Source organism: Globicephala melas, chromosome 10 (genome assembly GCF_963455315.2).
Source record: "Globicephala melas chromosome 10, mGloMel1.2, whole genome shotgun sequence".
In the NCBI taxonomy this organism is placed as follows: Eukaryota; Metazoa; Chordata; class Mammalia; order Artiodactyla; family Delphinidae; genus Globicephala; species Globicephala melas.
In genome coordinates, this window is record NC_083323.1 from 66,408,956 (window position 1) to 66,424,084 (window position 15,129).

At 42.3% G+C, this 15,129-nt stretch overlaps 1 protein-coding gene across 2 annotated transcripts in view; it reads right to left on the reverse strand.

Moving 5' to 3' along the window:
* ANO6 (anoctamin 6) overlaps nucleotides 1-15,129 on the reverse strand; it is a 202,533-nt gene that overhangs the window by 37,627 nt on the left and 149,777 nt on the right. For both annotated transcript variants that reach the window (XM_030835326.3, XM_030835325.3), the window contains 3 exons: nucleotides 12,515-12,575; nucleotides 3,436-3,578; nucleotides 1,191-1,268 (listed from right to left, as the gene is read on the reverse strand). In XM_030835326.3, coding sequence (XP_030691186.1) covers nucleotides 1,191-1,268; nucleotides 3,436-3,578; nucleotides 12,515-12,575 — 282 coding nt within the window. The remainder of the gene's footprint in view (nucleotides 1-1,190; nucleotides 1,269-3,435; nucleotides 3,579-12,514; nucleotides 12,576-15,129) is intronic.

Below are 15,129 nucleotides of genomic sequence, written 5' to 3' on the forward strand. Positions count from 1 at the left end.
CTGCCAGGCTGCTTTCTAAGAAGGCTGGCGCAGCGTAAAAGTCCAACAGCACAGGTATGGGAGTACTATGACACTTCAGCCTTACAAACACAGAGGCTTATCACTTGACAGGTGAAAAACTGTATTTCACTGTAATGTGCACTGATTTAATTACCACTGAGGTTTGACATCTGCCACAATATTTTGTCCCTTTCTGAATGTGTATTCATCTTCTCTGCCTTCTCAGCTCCTGAGATTTTTGGTGTTGTCTTAGAAGTGCTCTGAAGTCTTTCCGTACTGAAGGAATTAACCCTTTGCCCTTTTTGTTAACAAATATTTCCTCTGGTGTTTTGTTTAAACTTAGGACACTTTTGATGTATGGAAATCTTTAAATACTTTCCTCTGAAACTTCTTCCACATCTAGAGATTGTATATTCATCAAGATTTATTTCTAGTTTTTCATGGTATTACTTTTTAAAATGTTTTTTAATGTTTCTGGAATTTATCACAGTATGTGGTTCATAGCATGATTTCAATCTTTTCTTTTTTCCCAAATAGCTAACGAGTGTTCCATTACCATTTATTGAATGATCTTTACTTATCTCCCTGATTTGTAATGCCTTCCTTTTCATATATTAAATTATTAGTGAGTCCATATCTGGGCTTCATGTCCTGTTCTCTGAGCTGACTGTTCTTGAGCTAATAAAACTCTCATTACATTACTTATTATTATATTACTAATATGATTTTATTCATAATAAACCCAAAACTAATTTCATAAGTTCTGATATTTTAGAAACATTGTCTTTTTATCTAGAATCATTTGTTTAAGGCCTCTTTTATGTCTTTCAGTAGTTTTTATGTTTTTTTTTAATAGTTCCTATTATCTTTTTGTTAAGGTTATTCCTAGACGTTTTATATTAGTTGTTACTCTTGGCAATTTTAGAATTCTTGATGCCTCCCATCTGGTCTCTTCATCAGAAACTTGAAAATCCTGAACCACAGATCTGATTTAAACAAACGAGGTGAAAGGAGCTCGAAGAGCCACGGGCAGCAGAAGATATTGTGAAACCTTGAGAGTTGCTCCATGTGGTGGCTGAGCTGTTCTCTGGGAACAATCTTCTCTATGAAACTACACAGTTTCCAGCTCGACTTTCAGTTTTCTCAACATATAAAATTAGACAGTAGAAAAATCTGTGGCAGATTCTTACCCAGAAAAAGACAGCACTGGCACAGAGGGTTATACGTATACACTTTCCCCAGGTGGTGAAGGGAATACGCTCTTCTTCCTAATTAAAAAAAAAAAAAAAAAAGAAGTTTAGTCAATCAAGGGATTCCTCCAACGAAATGATTTTTCTCCTAATTGGTCACTGAATCCTAGGCTTAATTTTTAAAAACAGTTAGTTTTCAGACACAGCCTCCTTACTCATACTTGCATGTTTGCTTGTTAACAATTTCAGACATACATACAGCAAAACGTGTTCAGTGTTCATTTTCGTAATAGTTTTTGAAAATGCAAATGTGAATAATAAACTGTTTATCTGCCACGATCTGAGTTCAGGAGTCTGGGTATCTGACAATACCATTCTCGAGCTTGTCTTAGATTTTAGAAGTGACTGCAGTGAGAACCCAGAGTCTGTGCAGGACAGAAAGTTTCACAGATGTCTGCAAGTACTAGGGAGCCAATGTGTGTTTTCTGGTTGACCTTTAGGTATATTAGGTATAACTGTGAAGTTTTAGAGTTTCCATTTTATAGTTTATATGAATATATGTAGATTTTTCTAGAAATGAAATCAACAGTGTGATTATAGCTGCAAACAAGGACATGGCATTTACTCTCTGCCAGGTGCTATTCTAAGTAGGTTCTATCTATTAACTCAATCAATCCTTACCACAATCATATGAGGAAGCAACTTTCTTATTCCTGTGTCATAGCTGGGGAAACTACGGCACAGAGAACCTAACAAGTTGTCCACGATCACTCAGCTAGTAACTTGCTGTGTTCAGATGTGAATTCAGGCAGTTTTGTTCCCAAGGCCTCACCACCACACTGCTGGCCTCTCTAGACACTGAGGATGTGTTCTCAATCAAGGTAAGATGAGAAAGAATGATAAGGAGAAATGAACCTTCATCTTCAATTTTTTAACAAGCAATGTTACAAGGGAAATTTAACTTATTAGTTGGCAATTTTAAATTTAAAATGGACAGATTTAAATTTCTAAAATGTCTTTTCTTCAGTATGTTGCCAATAACATAAGCTTTTGTTTTTCAGTATTCAAAAACGTTATGAACATCTGATTTTGTCTAAGTTTCAGCTTTCATTATGTACAATCTTTTACCAACACATGCTTTGACCCCCATCTTTCGTCCTAAACAATGGGAACGATTCATAATGGGGATTATTTAAAACTTGTTACATTGTAAAAGACAAATGTCGCTTTCTGTTGGGTAACTGAACCTCATTTTTTTCCATTTATAAAATGAGGAGGTTGAACTGCTCCCTCCAGACCCTTTTACTGCCAACATTCTGTAAATCTGTGAGTCAATTTATAAAGTCTATGGTTGGAGACATTTTCAGATGCTTTTGATAAAAGCATTTTCTTTCCAAGAGTTATTCATATTTAAAACCTACTGTCCTTATGCTGATGACTACAAGTACAATTAGCTCCAGATTTTCTGTGTTGATGGAAAGAGGCAATAATGCAGATGATTTAAAAAAATTGTCTTTCACTGGCTTTGGAATGTTTATACAAAGACATTATATAGTTTTATTTTTTAATTCTGCAGCAGCAGTAACAGCAGCAAATTTACCTTTCCAATTAGATTAAATGCCTAGCATGGGGCCTGAATATAGTTTGGCCTCAACAGATGTTTCCCTTCTTCATCCTTTCTCTGATTTTAGGATGAGTCACCCTACTCTGTGCACGTACCAACCAGAAGGGGGAGCAGTGACCGAGGCGTCGTGCAAGACAAAGGAGCTGGTCTACGATGAAAAGGTGGCTGTAATAATGAAGGACCATGTGAAACACTGAGAATCAACTATGAAAACCAATGTCTTTCCTTCTACATCTATGTCATAGAGTCTAATTTTTATTGGTACTGTGAAAGGACACAAATCAACGCATCTTTTCTTATACATTTATGTCAGAGGTTTTTAATTTTTCTCATTTTTATTGTTATTATGAAAGAAGGGACCACATTTATCGCCTGTGCCTACTGTTCTTAGCAGTGCTCCTTCACTTTGGCTGTACATTAAAAATCACCAGAGCAGCTTAAAAAATTCCTGTGCCAGAAGGCACCCCAGGCCACTGAGTACCATCAGAGTATATAGCAACAGAAGCCAGGCGTCAATATTTTTTAAGCGCCCGCCCCTACTCCGTGATTCCAGTGTGCAGTCAAGGTTGAGAACCCCTGCAATACACAGACTGAATTGCATCTAGATAACATACTCTTTACCTGAGTGATCTCATTTATCACCACATGCGTACACCGTGCCTCATATTCTGGCCGGGCTTGTTCTTCCTGCTGTAACTCGACCGTGTCCCATTCGTACTCAAGTTCTGCCTGGCGCCGCTTCCAAAACTCCAAAAACAAGGTAACTACCAAAGAGAGAACAGCATCATGTGGGTCTTCAGTGATGACTGATGCTTCAGAAATCTGTACTGAATACTATGAATTATCCACAACACTTGTGTATATGGTCAATAAAATCTAATTTTACTTATTTATAGGTGATACTAGTATTTAAAAGAGAGAAAAATGAGTTAATGCTTTTTTTAAAAGGAAAATGTTGATCATTTATTCAACTTGTGAAAACAGACTATAGGTCATGGGAAGGGTGGTAATGGGATGGTCAGAAGGCATCTGACTGTGTCTACCGCTAAAGCATCCGCTCCTAACACATTATTGCCAACAAAACAACACAAGCAACTATTATAATTCAAAGCAGTTCATGGTCCACCCTTTAGTCTGCTCCTCCTTGCATCCCTCTCCCTCTCTTCCTTCCAAAGGGCTTGGGGGTGCAGGGATGAGAATGCTTCAGTGGTCCCCAAATCTTTGTTTTCTACCACCCAAGTCACCCCAATTAAAACAACATTCTTAAATGTGGAAAACTGGTATTTTTCTCAATCTTGTGTAAAGTATGGATAAAATAATTTTTAGAAATCACTATTTTTCAAGATTTGTAACTTCAAATACTAGACAAAAACAACATTAAATGTTCATTGAAAATGTGGTTTCAGGGTAAATCCCCTAGGCCCTTCTTCCAATCAGACTGATACCCCTAAGCGCTTCCTATATAGAAATTCTGGAATAAACACTGTTCCATCCACAAATATTTTTGAGTCTCTACTATGTGCTGAGAATAAAGAGAAAAAAAGGTATGGTCCCTGCTTCAAGGAGCTCCTAGGTGTATAGGAATTACAGTGAAGTGATAGTTACAGTGGACTTTTAAGACAGCTGTGATCAAAGTAAGCATGAGGTGCTCTGGGCACACAGAGCCACAATGTAACAAGGCTGTCTCAGAGGAGGGGACCACTGGGGTGAGCTGTGCGATGGTTTAGAGCTGATCAGGTGAGAGTGGAATGTTAAGGCCATTTCCCCGTAGGGAGCCGTGCGTGCAAAGGCAAGAGACCAAAGAGACCCAGGTACTTTCCAAGAGCTGCAAACAGACTGGAAGGGAGCACAGGCTGTGGTGAGGTGGGTGGGACAGCCAGGTGGAGAGATGGCAGGGGCACATCACGAAGGACTCTGTGTGCCTTAAAGGCGGAGGAGACATTGAAGGAAGTCGAGAAAGAGACTAGAGGCAGGGAGACCTACTGGCAGGTCCACGATGAGGCCTGCTTCAGCTGGGAGGTGAGAGAAGACGGCGTTTTAGCAGGTTGACAGATTGCACGCAGGTGTGATGGAAGGGGGCGAAAGAGGTCAAGGATGCCCGCCAGCTTTCTGGCTTTGGCGATGTCCTAAATTCTAGTGCCATTCCCTGAAATAAGAAGGGCAGGGAGAGGAGCAAGCCTGAGAGAGAAGATTACTGATTCGGTTCTGATCAGCTGCCTGTGGGCCACAGGGGAGATACCCGGTAGGCAGGTCAAAGTCTAGAACTCCAGAGAAAGACCTAGGCTGAGCCGAGACTTTTTCCTGTTTCCAGTGGTAACTGGAGCATGAGTGGATGAGCTCACTAAAGGAGCTACGGAGGGGTAGTTCTCACCCTGCCTGCACGTGAAGCACTGAGAGCTTTTGAAAAATACTGAGCCCAGGCACCACCCCCGAGATTCTGATTTTATTGGTCTGGAGTGGGCCTGTGCGTTGTTTTTTGTTTTTGGAAAGCTCTACTGAGCAGTCAGGGCTGTGAATCAACCTGTAGAGAACAGGGAGCCTCTGAGTGCGGAGCAAAGACCAGCTGCCCTGAAATCCTGCAGACCCCGCTGCAGGCAGCCTGAGACATGGGAGAAAGCTCGGGATGGGCCCTGAGGAACATGAACGCAATGCTCCCAGACGGCAAGGACAATGGAAATGCTCAAAGCACCCACTTCCCAGAGATAATCTGGACTTTGGAATCAAGTTCGAATTCTGGTTCTGACAATCATTAGATGTAAGACTACTGGTTAAAGTGCTTCAACTTCCTGAGCCCCTGTTGCCTGCCCACCCCCCCGCCATGGAAAATGGGGGAAATAGAACCTACCTCATAGGCTGTTGTGAGCTTAATGACACAACATCTGTAAAGGCCCTCATGACCCTCTGAGGTAACTATTATTACTATCCCCATTTTGGACACCAAGAAACAGAGGCACAGAAAACTTCAAATACTTGCCCGAGATAAGGATTGAGGTATCAAACCAAGGCATTCTTGGCTCCAGAGCCCGAGCCCTTCTTACGATGCGGCACTGCCCAAGCCACCTGCTCCATAACTTGCTTTCTGTGGGCTCTGCCCCGTGGCACCCACTCTGCTGAGATGCCATCACTGCGTGCCTGCCCAGCGTCTGACTCCAACACTGCTCCTCCAGGACACAATGCTAGTAACTGTCCTCCATCCCACCACTGTCTCTGTGGGTACACTAACCCTCACGATGCCACTGCTGTGACTACCTGCTGTTCAGAAGCAAGTAGAGGCGGCAGCTCAGCTTTCCGCCACAGACGCTGCTGTCAGTGGATGCAAAGAGCACACAGTTAGTAGGGGAGGCCACTTCCTGTCTCCTACTTGGCTGGGGAACTGGAAGGCAGCTAGTCCCCCTGTGGAACTTTGAAACCCAGTGTGGGAGTTATGTGAGGCTTCCTGGCCTCTTTACATAGGAATGATGTCCAGCCCCCAAGAGCCCCCCAAGTTGCAGCTGACACTGTCATCCACTGGCCCCATCAGGGAGCGGAGGTGATGGCCTGTAGTCCACCTAGTTCCATCTCCTTGCATGACAGCTACAGGGGGATGAATTAACACTGGAGAGTGAAAGCTACAAAGCCCTTGGGTATTATTTCCTGACACTCTCAGGTCACCCAAATGTTCCAAATCCTCTAAGTAAACAACTTTTAAGAGAAACCGCACTGACTCATCTGTCAGACCTCTGACAGCAGGACTGACTTGGCTTCTCCTGCTTTCAGGACGGGCCTCTTTCCCCTTCTGTGGGGGCTTCCCAAAATGAAAGAGCCTGTTCCTCATTTATGGGTAAGAGAGCATTTGTGAATCCTGACCAGAACCTTCAAAAATAGACCTCTGGGCTTCCCTGGTGGCGCAGTGGTTGAGAGTCTGCCTGCTGATGCAGGGGACACGGGTTCGTGCCCCGGTCCGGGAAGATCCCACATGCTGCGGAGCAGCTGGGCCCGTGAGCCATGGACGCTGAGCCTGCGCGTCTGGAGCCTGTGCTCCTCAACGGGAGAGGCCGCAACAGTGAGAGGCCCGCGTACCACAAAAAAAAAAAAAAAAAAAAAAAGCCCTCTTTGTGGGAATGGAAGCATGGTGCCACAGCTCAGCTACCCTACAGCCTCATCTAGCCAATACTATAGCCAACACAAAGGGCCCCTGCTGGTGAGTGTTCAGTATGGAGAGTGATGCCTGCACCACTGAGAACCTGCCCAGCCATTCATGCCCTTGCCTCTATCCAGGGGGAAATGAAGCATCCGTGGAAGGAAAGCCTTGAGGGCAGCAGGTAACTATGGACCAAGCTGCATCTGGCTGTTCTTGCTTCCCACCTGACCCATGCTGGCTGCATGGGCAGATACTCTGAAAAGAGACCCCTGCTTGGGGGAATGAGCCAACTCTCCTTGGGCTGCATATGAAGCGGCACAGTATACATAGGAAGCCACCCACTTACCAAAGTCCCCTAGGCTCACATCTCCTTGATAAATACCATGCATCCCCATCAAAGAGAAGACCCCTACTTTTTAATTTACTTGAGAATTCTACTGCCAACACTGCCTTACCCCTTCCACCCATGAAGTTCTTTCCACTCTGTGTCCCCCCTCTGCAACTATGAAATCAGTCCAATGCTAGTGTACATTCTGTCCGCAAGGGCACACTTTATGCCCTATGCTGACCTCAACTTGTGCGCTTCAAAATGGATAGCACTCATGCACCCTGACCTATATTTGCTTCCGTGTTTGTTGTTTATCATGCCCACTAGAATGTCACCTTCTTGAGGGCAGGGATTTGGTATCGTTCCCAGGGGAAACACTAGCACACAGCAGGCACTTGGATAAGTATTAGCTAAATGAATGTACTGTGGGAAGTCATCCCAGGGACTGGAGGACCTCTATCACCTGGGACGCCTGAAGGATGGAATCATCCACTCGGAGGGCCCAGCTGATTCCCACTGCTCCCTGCTATGCCCGACCATCCACTGTCCACCACACGCTGCTCCGCCAGTCACGTGGGCCTGGATGAGCTGAGATGAGGATGTGACTGTTGATGGGTAAGGTTGCGGCAGCTCTAGCCCCTTGACTGCTGGGAGCTACTCAGGATAGACAGACTGAGGAATCATCATGCACACCGTCCTACCCCACAACTCACTCAAAGCACTAGGACTGCACATCAGAGGAAACCACTGGCCCTTTCCAACCTAAAGAAGTGGGTGTCTTTCCATTAATAGCCTCTTTATGAGCCCAGCCTGGAAAAAGCTTTCTAAAGCCACTTTGGATACCTTCCTTGTATTTCTGTAATCCCTCTAAATTCTGTCATTTTAATTGAAATATTAGACATACAGATGTTTTTGAAATTTTTATTGATTTTCAATGAAGAAAATCCTCAATTTCCTCCTCTGCTAAGTAAAGAAAATTTTTCACTTTATTAAAAAAAAAGCAGCTTACTTTCACGAATTTGTATCTTCAAACGTATCTATTTTTAAAAGAATTTGTGATGCAAGACATGAAAGTCCGTCTGTGTTTTGGCACCTACAGGTAGGCAGAGATGAAACAAACAGGACTGATCTCATGAGGCTGGAAGGCTGGGGCTTTCTTATTCCTGTTACAGAAAGAAGAGTCTGTACCTGTGTAGGTGAGGTAGGACCAAGGATGTGGAACCATCATTTTCCAGCCCATTTTTCAGAACCCCACACAAGGCAGTGCAATTATATCAAATAAATATCTCTGCATCCTTCTAAAAGTTTGCTACAACTTTATTACTATACATTGCATTTTGTCATTGATCTAAACACTGATGACAACCAAATTATTTGCAGAACTCTTATTCTGTGCTTGTCACTTTTTGTCTCTGGGGACCTCAGGTAATTTGCCTAATCTGCCTGAGTGTCATTTTCCACATCTTTAAAATGGGAGTGTAACAGCCATTTATATGTTCAGTATCTATCTAGCAACAGTATCAACAGGAGATGATTTATGAAAATCAAACTACTCTTCTCACAAAAAGCAACAGAAACAATTCTAATCAGTGCTATAGGGGAAGAACAGCGGTACCCTTCCCCTTCCTCCCTGAACTTGAACATAAAGGGTAAAATGACTGCTTTTGCCAAATCCTGAAATTGAGGAGTTCTGAGTGGGAGGTGATATAACTGCCATGCAACGTAGAAATGGCCTGGTGAAACATAATGATTGGGTAAGCAAATCCTCGAAACCTTGAGGGGCACAAACCCTGGGAGCTGTAGGAATGGGTGGGAGTTGCTCAGTTCCTCATTTCACAGAGCCAAGAACTTTGCAGGGTCCGTGAAAGACCCTGAGGGCCTAGCATAACCACCCAATGTGCTGGAGTATTCCTGGGCTACATGGCTGCTGACTCAGTGCTGTGCGTCCCAGAGTGAAAGCACCGGGACCTGGGCTGACTGTGCTGCCGGACAGGAATTTCCTGTTCTGTACCTTTTGCTCTCTCTCTCTTCCTGCAATAAAACAACTGGTCGGACTCCGGTGGGGAACTCCGCACTTATATTCTCTGGCAAGCCACACACCAGGCAGCTCTAGCTGACTGGTGAGAGACGGGACTCCTATACGAATATATAATAAGAGAGAAGGCTGCCTAGGACCTTGGGAATCAAAACCAGCTTGTTCTCTTAATCAGGACATTAAACAGCGAAAGAAAATATGCATCAGATGAAGAAGCTTCCCAATACACAGCGTTGGTGGCTGTATCCAGCAATGTCTAAGGAAGAGGCACACCCTGGTAGACGGGAGCATTCTGGTTGCCTTAAGAGTTTGCTGCTGAAGGGCTGAGACATTGTATTGGGCCTTGAAACTAGTCAGGCCTCTTCACTCACAAAGGCAGACAAGGCAGATGAGCTTGCTCAGCCTGTATTCTAGCTTCCTAACTGAAAGACTATGAGATGGAAAATACATTTCTCAGGAAAAACAACAAGGTTGTACTGTATAGCACAGGGAACTATATTCAATATCCTGTGATGAACCATAATGGAAAAGAATATTAAAAAAATGTGGGCTTCCCTGGTGGCACAGGGGTTGAGAGTCCGCCTGCTGATGCAGGGGATGTGGGTTCGTGCCCCGGTCTGGGAAGATCCCACATGCTGCGGAGCGGCTGGGCCCGTGAGCCATGGCCGCTGAGCCTGCGCGTCCGGAGCTCGTGCTCCGCAACGGGAGAGGCCACAACAGTGAGAGGCCCGTGTACCGCAAAAAGAAAAAAAAATGCCCATCATATGCATCTGTGTGTCACTTAAATCAGAAATGCAGCTGAATGGAAGCAAGGGTGGTTATAGACACTGTGTTATTTTGCTGGTATGGATGCAGCTGGAGAAGCAGAGACCTCAAACTAACAGTCGCAAGAGTCATTTTCTGATCTCCAAGTGCAGCTAGTTAGGGTGAAGGCTTCCTGAAATCCCCCCACTCCTCCTTATGAGCCAGTGGTCTGGTAAATCTCTAGGCCCAGCCTAGAACTCAAAGTTGAAAATTAAAAATTGCAGTCATGCAGCCAAAAGGTTGGCAGGGAGCATTAGACAGAAGTAGGTAAGAAACAACAAGGAATGGGGAGGGAGGATACGTTCAGAACCTTTACTTCAATCGTGGTTAGTTGGTGTTTAGGACTTTAGGAGTCAGTGTGAGTAGATGGAATGCTTTGGCCTACAAGGGGGGATATTTTTCAAGTAAGTCCATGATTTGTGCTATATTTATTAGAAAAGGTTTTCTACCCTCAACTTTCTATGGAGCAGAAAAATATTCTGCCACATACATATGGGCACAAGGGAGATGCTGCAGGAATATGATGATGGTGATATGAAAAACGTCAGTTCTGCAATTGCACGCTTTCTGTAATGAGGTTCACAGCAGTAGTTCTCATAAGGCAGAGGTAACAAGAAAAGCAATATCAGGCATTTAAAATAAAGACTTCATCATACATACATATCCTTAAAGATACATATATGGTGCTACGAGCAGGGCCGAAATGTTTTCTGCATTCTACAATCTGATGAAATAAAAGCAGCGGCTCAATGTGTCTGTCAGTTCTATAAACATGGTGTAGTTAATGATCACAGAAAGCAGGGTGGGCTAGGGACCTTGAAGTTCTTCTTTCCAGTGCCAAAGTTAGTATTTTTTGCTTTATTTTAAAAGTCTCTTTTAATTAGGGCTATCAGCATCCATTAGTATATGGAGTTCAATAGATGTGTTAGAATTTTATAGATTATGAACCAGTGCTGAGACTGAGGTTTACGCCATAGTTAAAACTGACCCCACCCAAGTGTTGGGCACCCACCCTCTTACCGGGGATAAAAAAAAAAAAGATTATTTTACAGTGGAGGAGTACAGAGAATCTTAATATATGACTTTGATCTTTAGTCTCCCATGTGTCAAATATTAGCTAGTGTTTGGCCTCCAGCCAAAACATGCTAAATGTCTGAACAACAGAGTGACTTATTAGGTAAGTTTGGCCTCCTTAGAGTTTATGCAGCAGTGGCAACTAATACCTCTTAAAAGTGTCCAGAATAATTGGCCTGTCTGTTCTGTGATTCATTTGGGGACCCTTCATAGGCACAACCACTGCAAAATAGAAATATCACCGAGGACACCTGTAAACAGCTGTATCTATACGTGAGTTGCATGTGTTGATGTGTTGTCTTCTCCAAAATAAAAGACTTGGTTCTGTTTCTTCCCCCAACTATCTACACCCTGAACACTATTTCCCCCTTGACTTACACAATGAAATTGGAAATGCATTTATCTTGGAAAGTGGACATTTTTTCTTCTATGGTAAAACGGTTACATCAATTAAACATGTGAAAGTCTGTATTTAAATAAAATGATAATTGCCTTATTACATTAATGAGGCTATTCAAAATAAATAATATATAGTATTAAACCTTCTATAAACAAATTATATTCTTTAGGATCATATCTGTTCTATTTATTAAACAGAATGTTACTATTATAAGAGTAGCAGCACATACCCATATAGAAGTGTATAAAGAAGAAAGCTTACCTGTAATCCTTGTGTTGCTGCTTTTCCCGAACCCCAAACCCTTGAAAGCCAGGTTGGATCACAGCTATGAGGGTTATTACAATAATGGCTCCCAGTGAATCATGCCCCTGTGTATCCAGCCCTTGAGCAGTCCTCCCACCTCCTCATATTGTTGTTGGGTTGACCATGACTTGCTTTGGTTGATGGAACATTTGCAAACTTGATGCAAACACAGGCTTAAAAAATGCCTGGAGTGCGCTTCTCCTGTCTTGCTTCTCTTTGGAACCCTAAACTTCCATGTGAAGAATCCTGGGCCAGCCCACTGGAGGATGGGACACCATGTAGACCCAGAGGAGGTAGCCCAGCTGAGCCCCACAGACCAACCCCTCCTGGCGAACTATGCCTGGAGAATCTCCCAGCTGACGCAGAGAATCATGAGAAACAATAAACCTGTGTTTTAAGCCACTACATTTTGAGGTAGTTTTTTACGCAGTAATTGATACAATGTCCTTAAGAATTATAAATGGAGTCTGGGGGGAGATGAAGTTTGGGCAATCCAAGGGACTACAAGTGGGTTACCTTAATCACCTATATAAAACCATATAATGCTATTTAGTTCGGTACTTGTATGATCTTAAGGTTTTTGTTTGTTTTTAGTTAAGAGGCAAAAGGAAACTGAAAAAAATGGACATAACTTACCCCATACCCCCATAAATACTGCAAAGACTAGGGTTCCAAAACTGTCAAAGAGGCACAATTTCTGGAAAATACAATAATAACATGTACATGAATCATGTTCTTCACTTACTAGGATTCAGCAAATATGAACTGCTTTGTATATGCTACACTTTGGGAATTTCTTTTAAAGCTGTTAACTAGTTTGACAATCACTATATCTACTACATACTTACAGATGAGATTTCTCATTCTCTTGAAAGCAAACAGCCTCTGCTGTATTTACCAGAGTACATTTTCCAATGGAATTTTTCCATATCATGATAAAGAAATAGGCTCAGCTGCTAAGATCCCACGCTGCTGAAAGCTTCTAACATACTTTTGAATAACAGCCTCTTTTTATGGACTATGATAGTGAATTTGAGGAAATAGAATGGCCCTAAGAATACAATGAACTCCAAACAACTTTTAGATTTATGATTTGCATCTGATTATCCAACCCTCGTCAGAGGGCAAGTTCCTGAATTCCTGCATTTCTTGTTAAGAGAAGCGCAAAGCTGGGGTTTACTTTGAGATGGCTCTCCCCCAGGAGACAGCTCTGTTTCCTCAAATCCAATGATGACTTTTCTACCATCGCTGATGGAAGCTTCCTTTAGGATAAGGAGGCACAGATGCTTTTGCTGACGTTACAAAGGGTACAATGATCATGAAGGAATACATGACATACTCTATTTACTAGTTCTGCTAAGTTTCCCCTTTTTGCTAGTATAAAAATAGTCTATCTCCCTCTCTGAATTCCTGGAAGATCTTCCAATTAGTTACCGATTTTTCATTAGTGAGCATTGTTATATCTCCTAAAAAAGGTCTATTAAGTTAGTGGAAAAAGTGGCAAACATAATATCAACTTTATAACAGATCTTATGAAAAGTAAAGAAGACATGGTAGAAAAGGAAGCTATAGGCTAAAAAATAAACAAATAAATAAATGAATGAATAGCAAACTTTCCAGTGCCAGAGAAAATTCAAATCTGCTTCTCAGAAAAACTCAACTCTTTTAAAGGTTCTTTCTATGTTGCCCTTTATACTGATATAAAATGAGTAAACTTTCATCTACATAAAAATATAAGTTATGTTATTTTTGTAAAATAATATCCACCCACCCATCTTCTTACAGATCCTTTTTCCAAAGCATATAGATGCCCTCAGTCATCCACATATACCCTGAGCGGAAAGCACAGTCCCGAACTGTCTTTCAATTACTCCTCTCAAAAGTCCAGCTCAAGGAAGACAAAGTTGATAAATGAGTGATCCGTCTGGGGAACAATGCTCCCCACCTATTTATTCCTCTACTCCTGGGACTCTATGGAACATGATTTCAAGTTTTTTAGCTTTGACTCTTATGGAACTATCTTTTCCAAGCTGTCTTTTAATGTCATACCTTATCCCTTATTGAAAATTATTGCAGGAAAAGTCCTAAGAGAAACATTTCTGCGTGTTATAATGTTATTCTGGAAGATTCTATCCAATGTTACTCTTCTTCTAGGAATCAATGCAAACCTCTATTTGATACCTCCCTATCTGCCCTGACACCTCCACCCTCACTCCAGAAAGAGAAAATCCTATTATGCTGAGAAAAAGCCACTGGAAGCACATCTGTCAATGTTAGAGGGGGGAAAAAAAAAGGAGCAGCAAGAAAAGGCAAGTTTACTGCTAATGCCAAGCTCACCCCAGCTGCCTAGCTCAAGACGAGAGATGTGCCTTGCACTCTTATGAGAGGGAGTTAGGTGGCTTGGAGGAAGTTACCATTTTTGCCACTTGTGTAAGGATCAAGGAACGGAGAGAAAGAAGAAGACGGCTGGCTGGCCTCTCTGCTCTCCGTGCCCCAGGAGCAACATGGAGGCAGGAAGTAGGGAAGAAGATAAGCAAAGAGCTTTCTTGGTAAGAAGCTGAGCTTAGCTTGCTTGGCGGGATGGCACAGAGAGGGAAAGCCGGCTGTGTTAACAGCGGCCATGAGTCAGCATACTGCTTTAGTCAGGTGGAGCAGGAAATAAGAGAGAGCTGTATACGCAGGCATGATGATTTTAAGCAGAGGAACCAGTTAGAATCTAGAAAAGTGACCTTTTGCTATGCTTTCTTCCTGCAAAGGAACAAAATCAAAATTTTATAATCGTGTATTTCAAAGAACTAAATATTACACCATAACCATGTTTCCTCTTTATCTTGCCAGCTAAAAGCTAAGAACTTTATTTAATGCTCAGTCACAAGAACAGTATTAATCCTGATTACTTCCATAATTGTTTTTCATTTCCTTGATCCTGATTTTCTATTTCTAATTTGTTAACAATTCTGGCATACATGTCAATTAGTGAATACGCCATCTCTTTCCAAAAGGCAAGAAATGAATATAAAAATGTATAATTGAAGAAATGACTGAATTAACCAATAAGCAGAAAAGCATGAAAAGGTGCTTCTCTTTTTCTCCTTTTTTACCTTATTTTTTCATTTCATTCTTTTACTCATATTCTTTTATATGCTTCCCTCCCTTTGTGAATCACTCTGACAAGACTCAAGGGATTTTTTGGGGAAACTGGAAGAGAATGATTCATTTTTTTCCAAAACAATGAAAAAAACAATGTACAC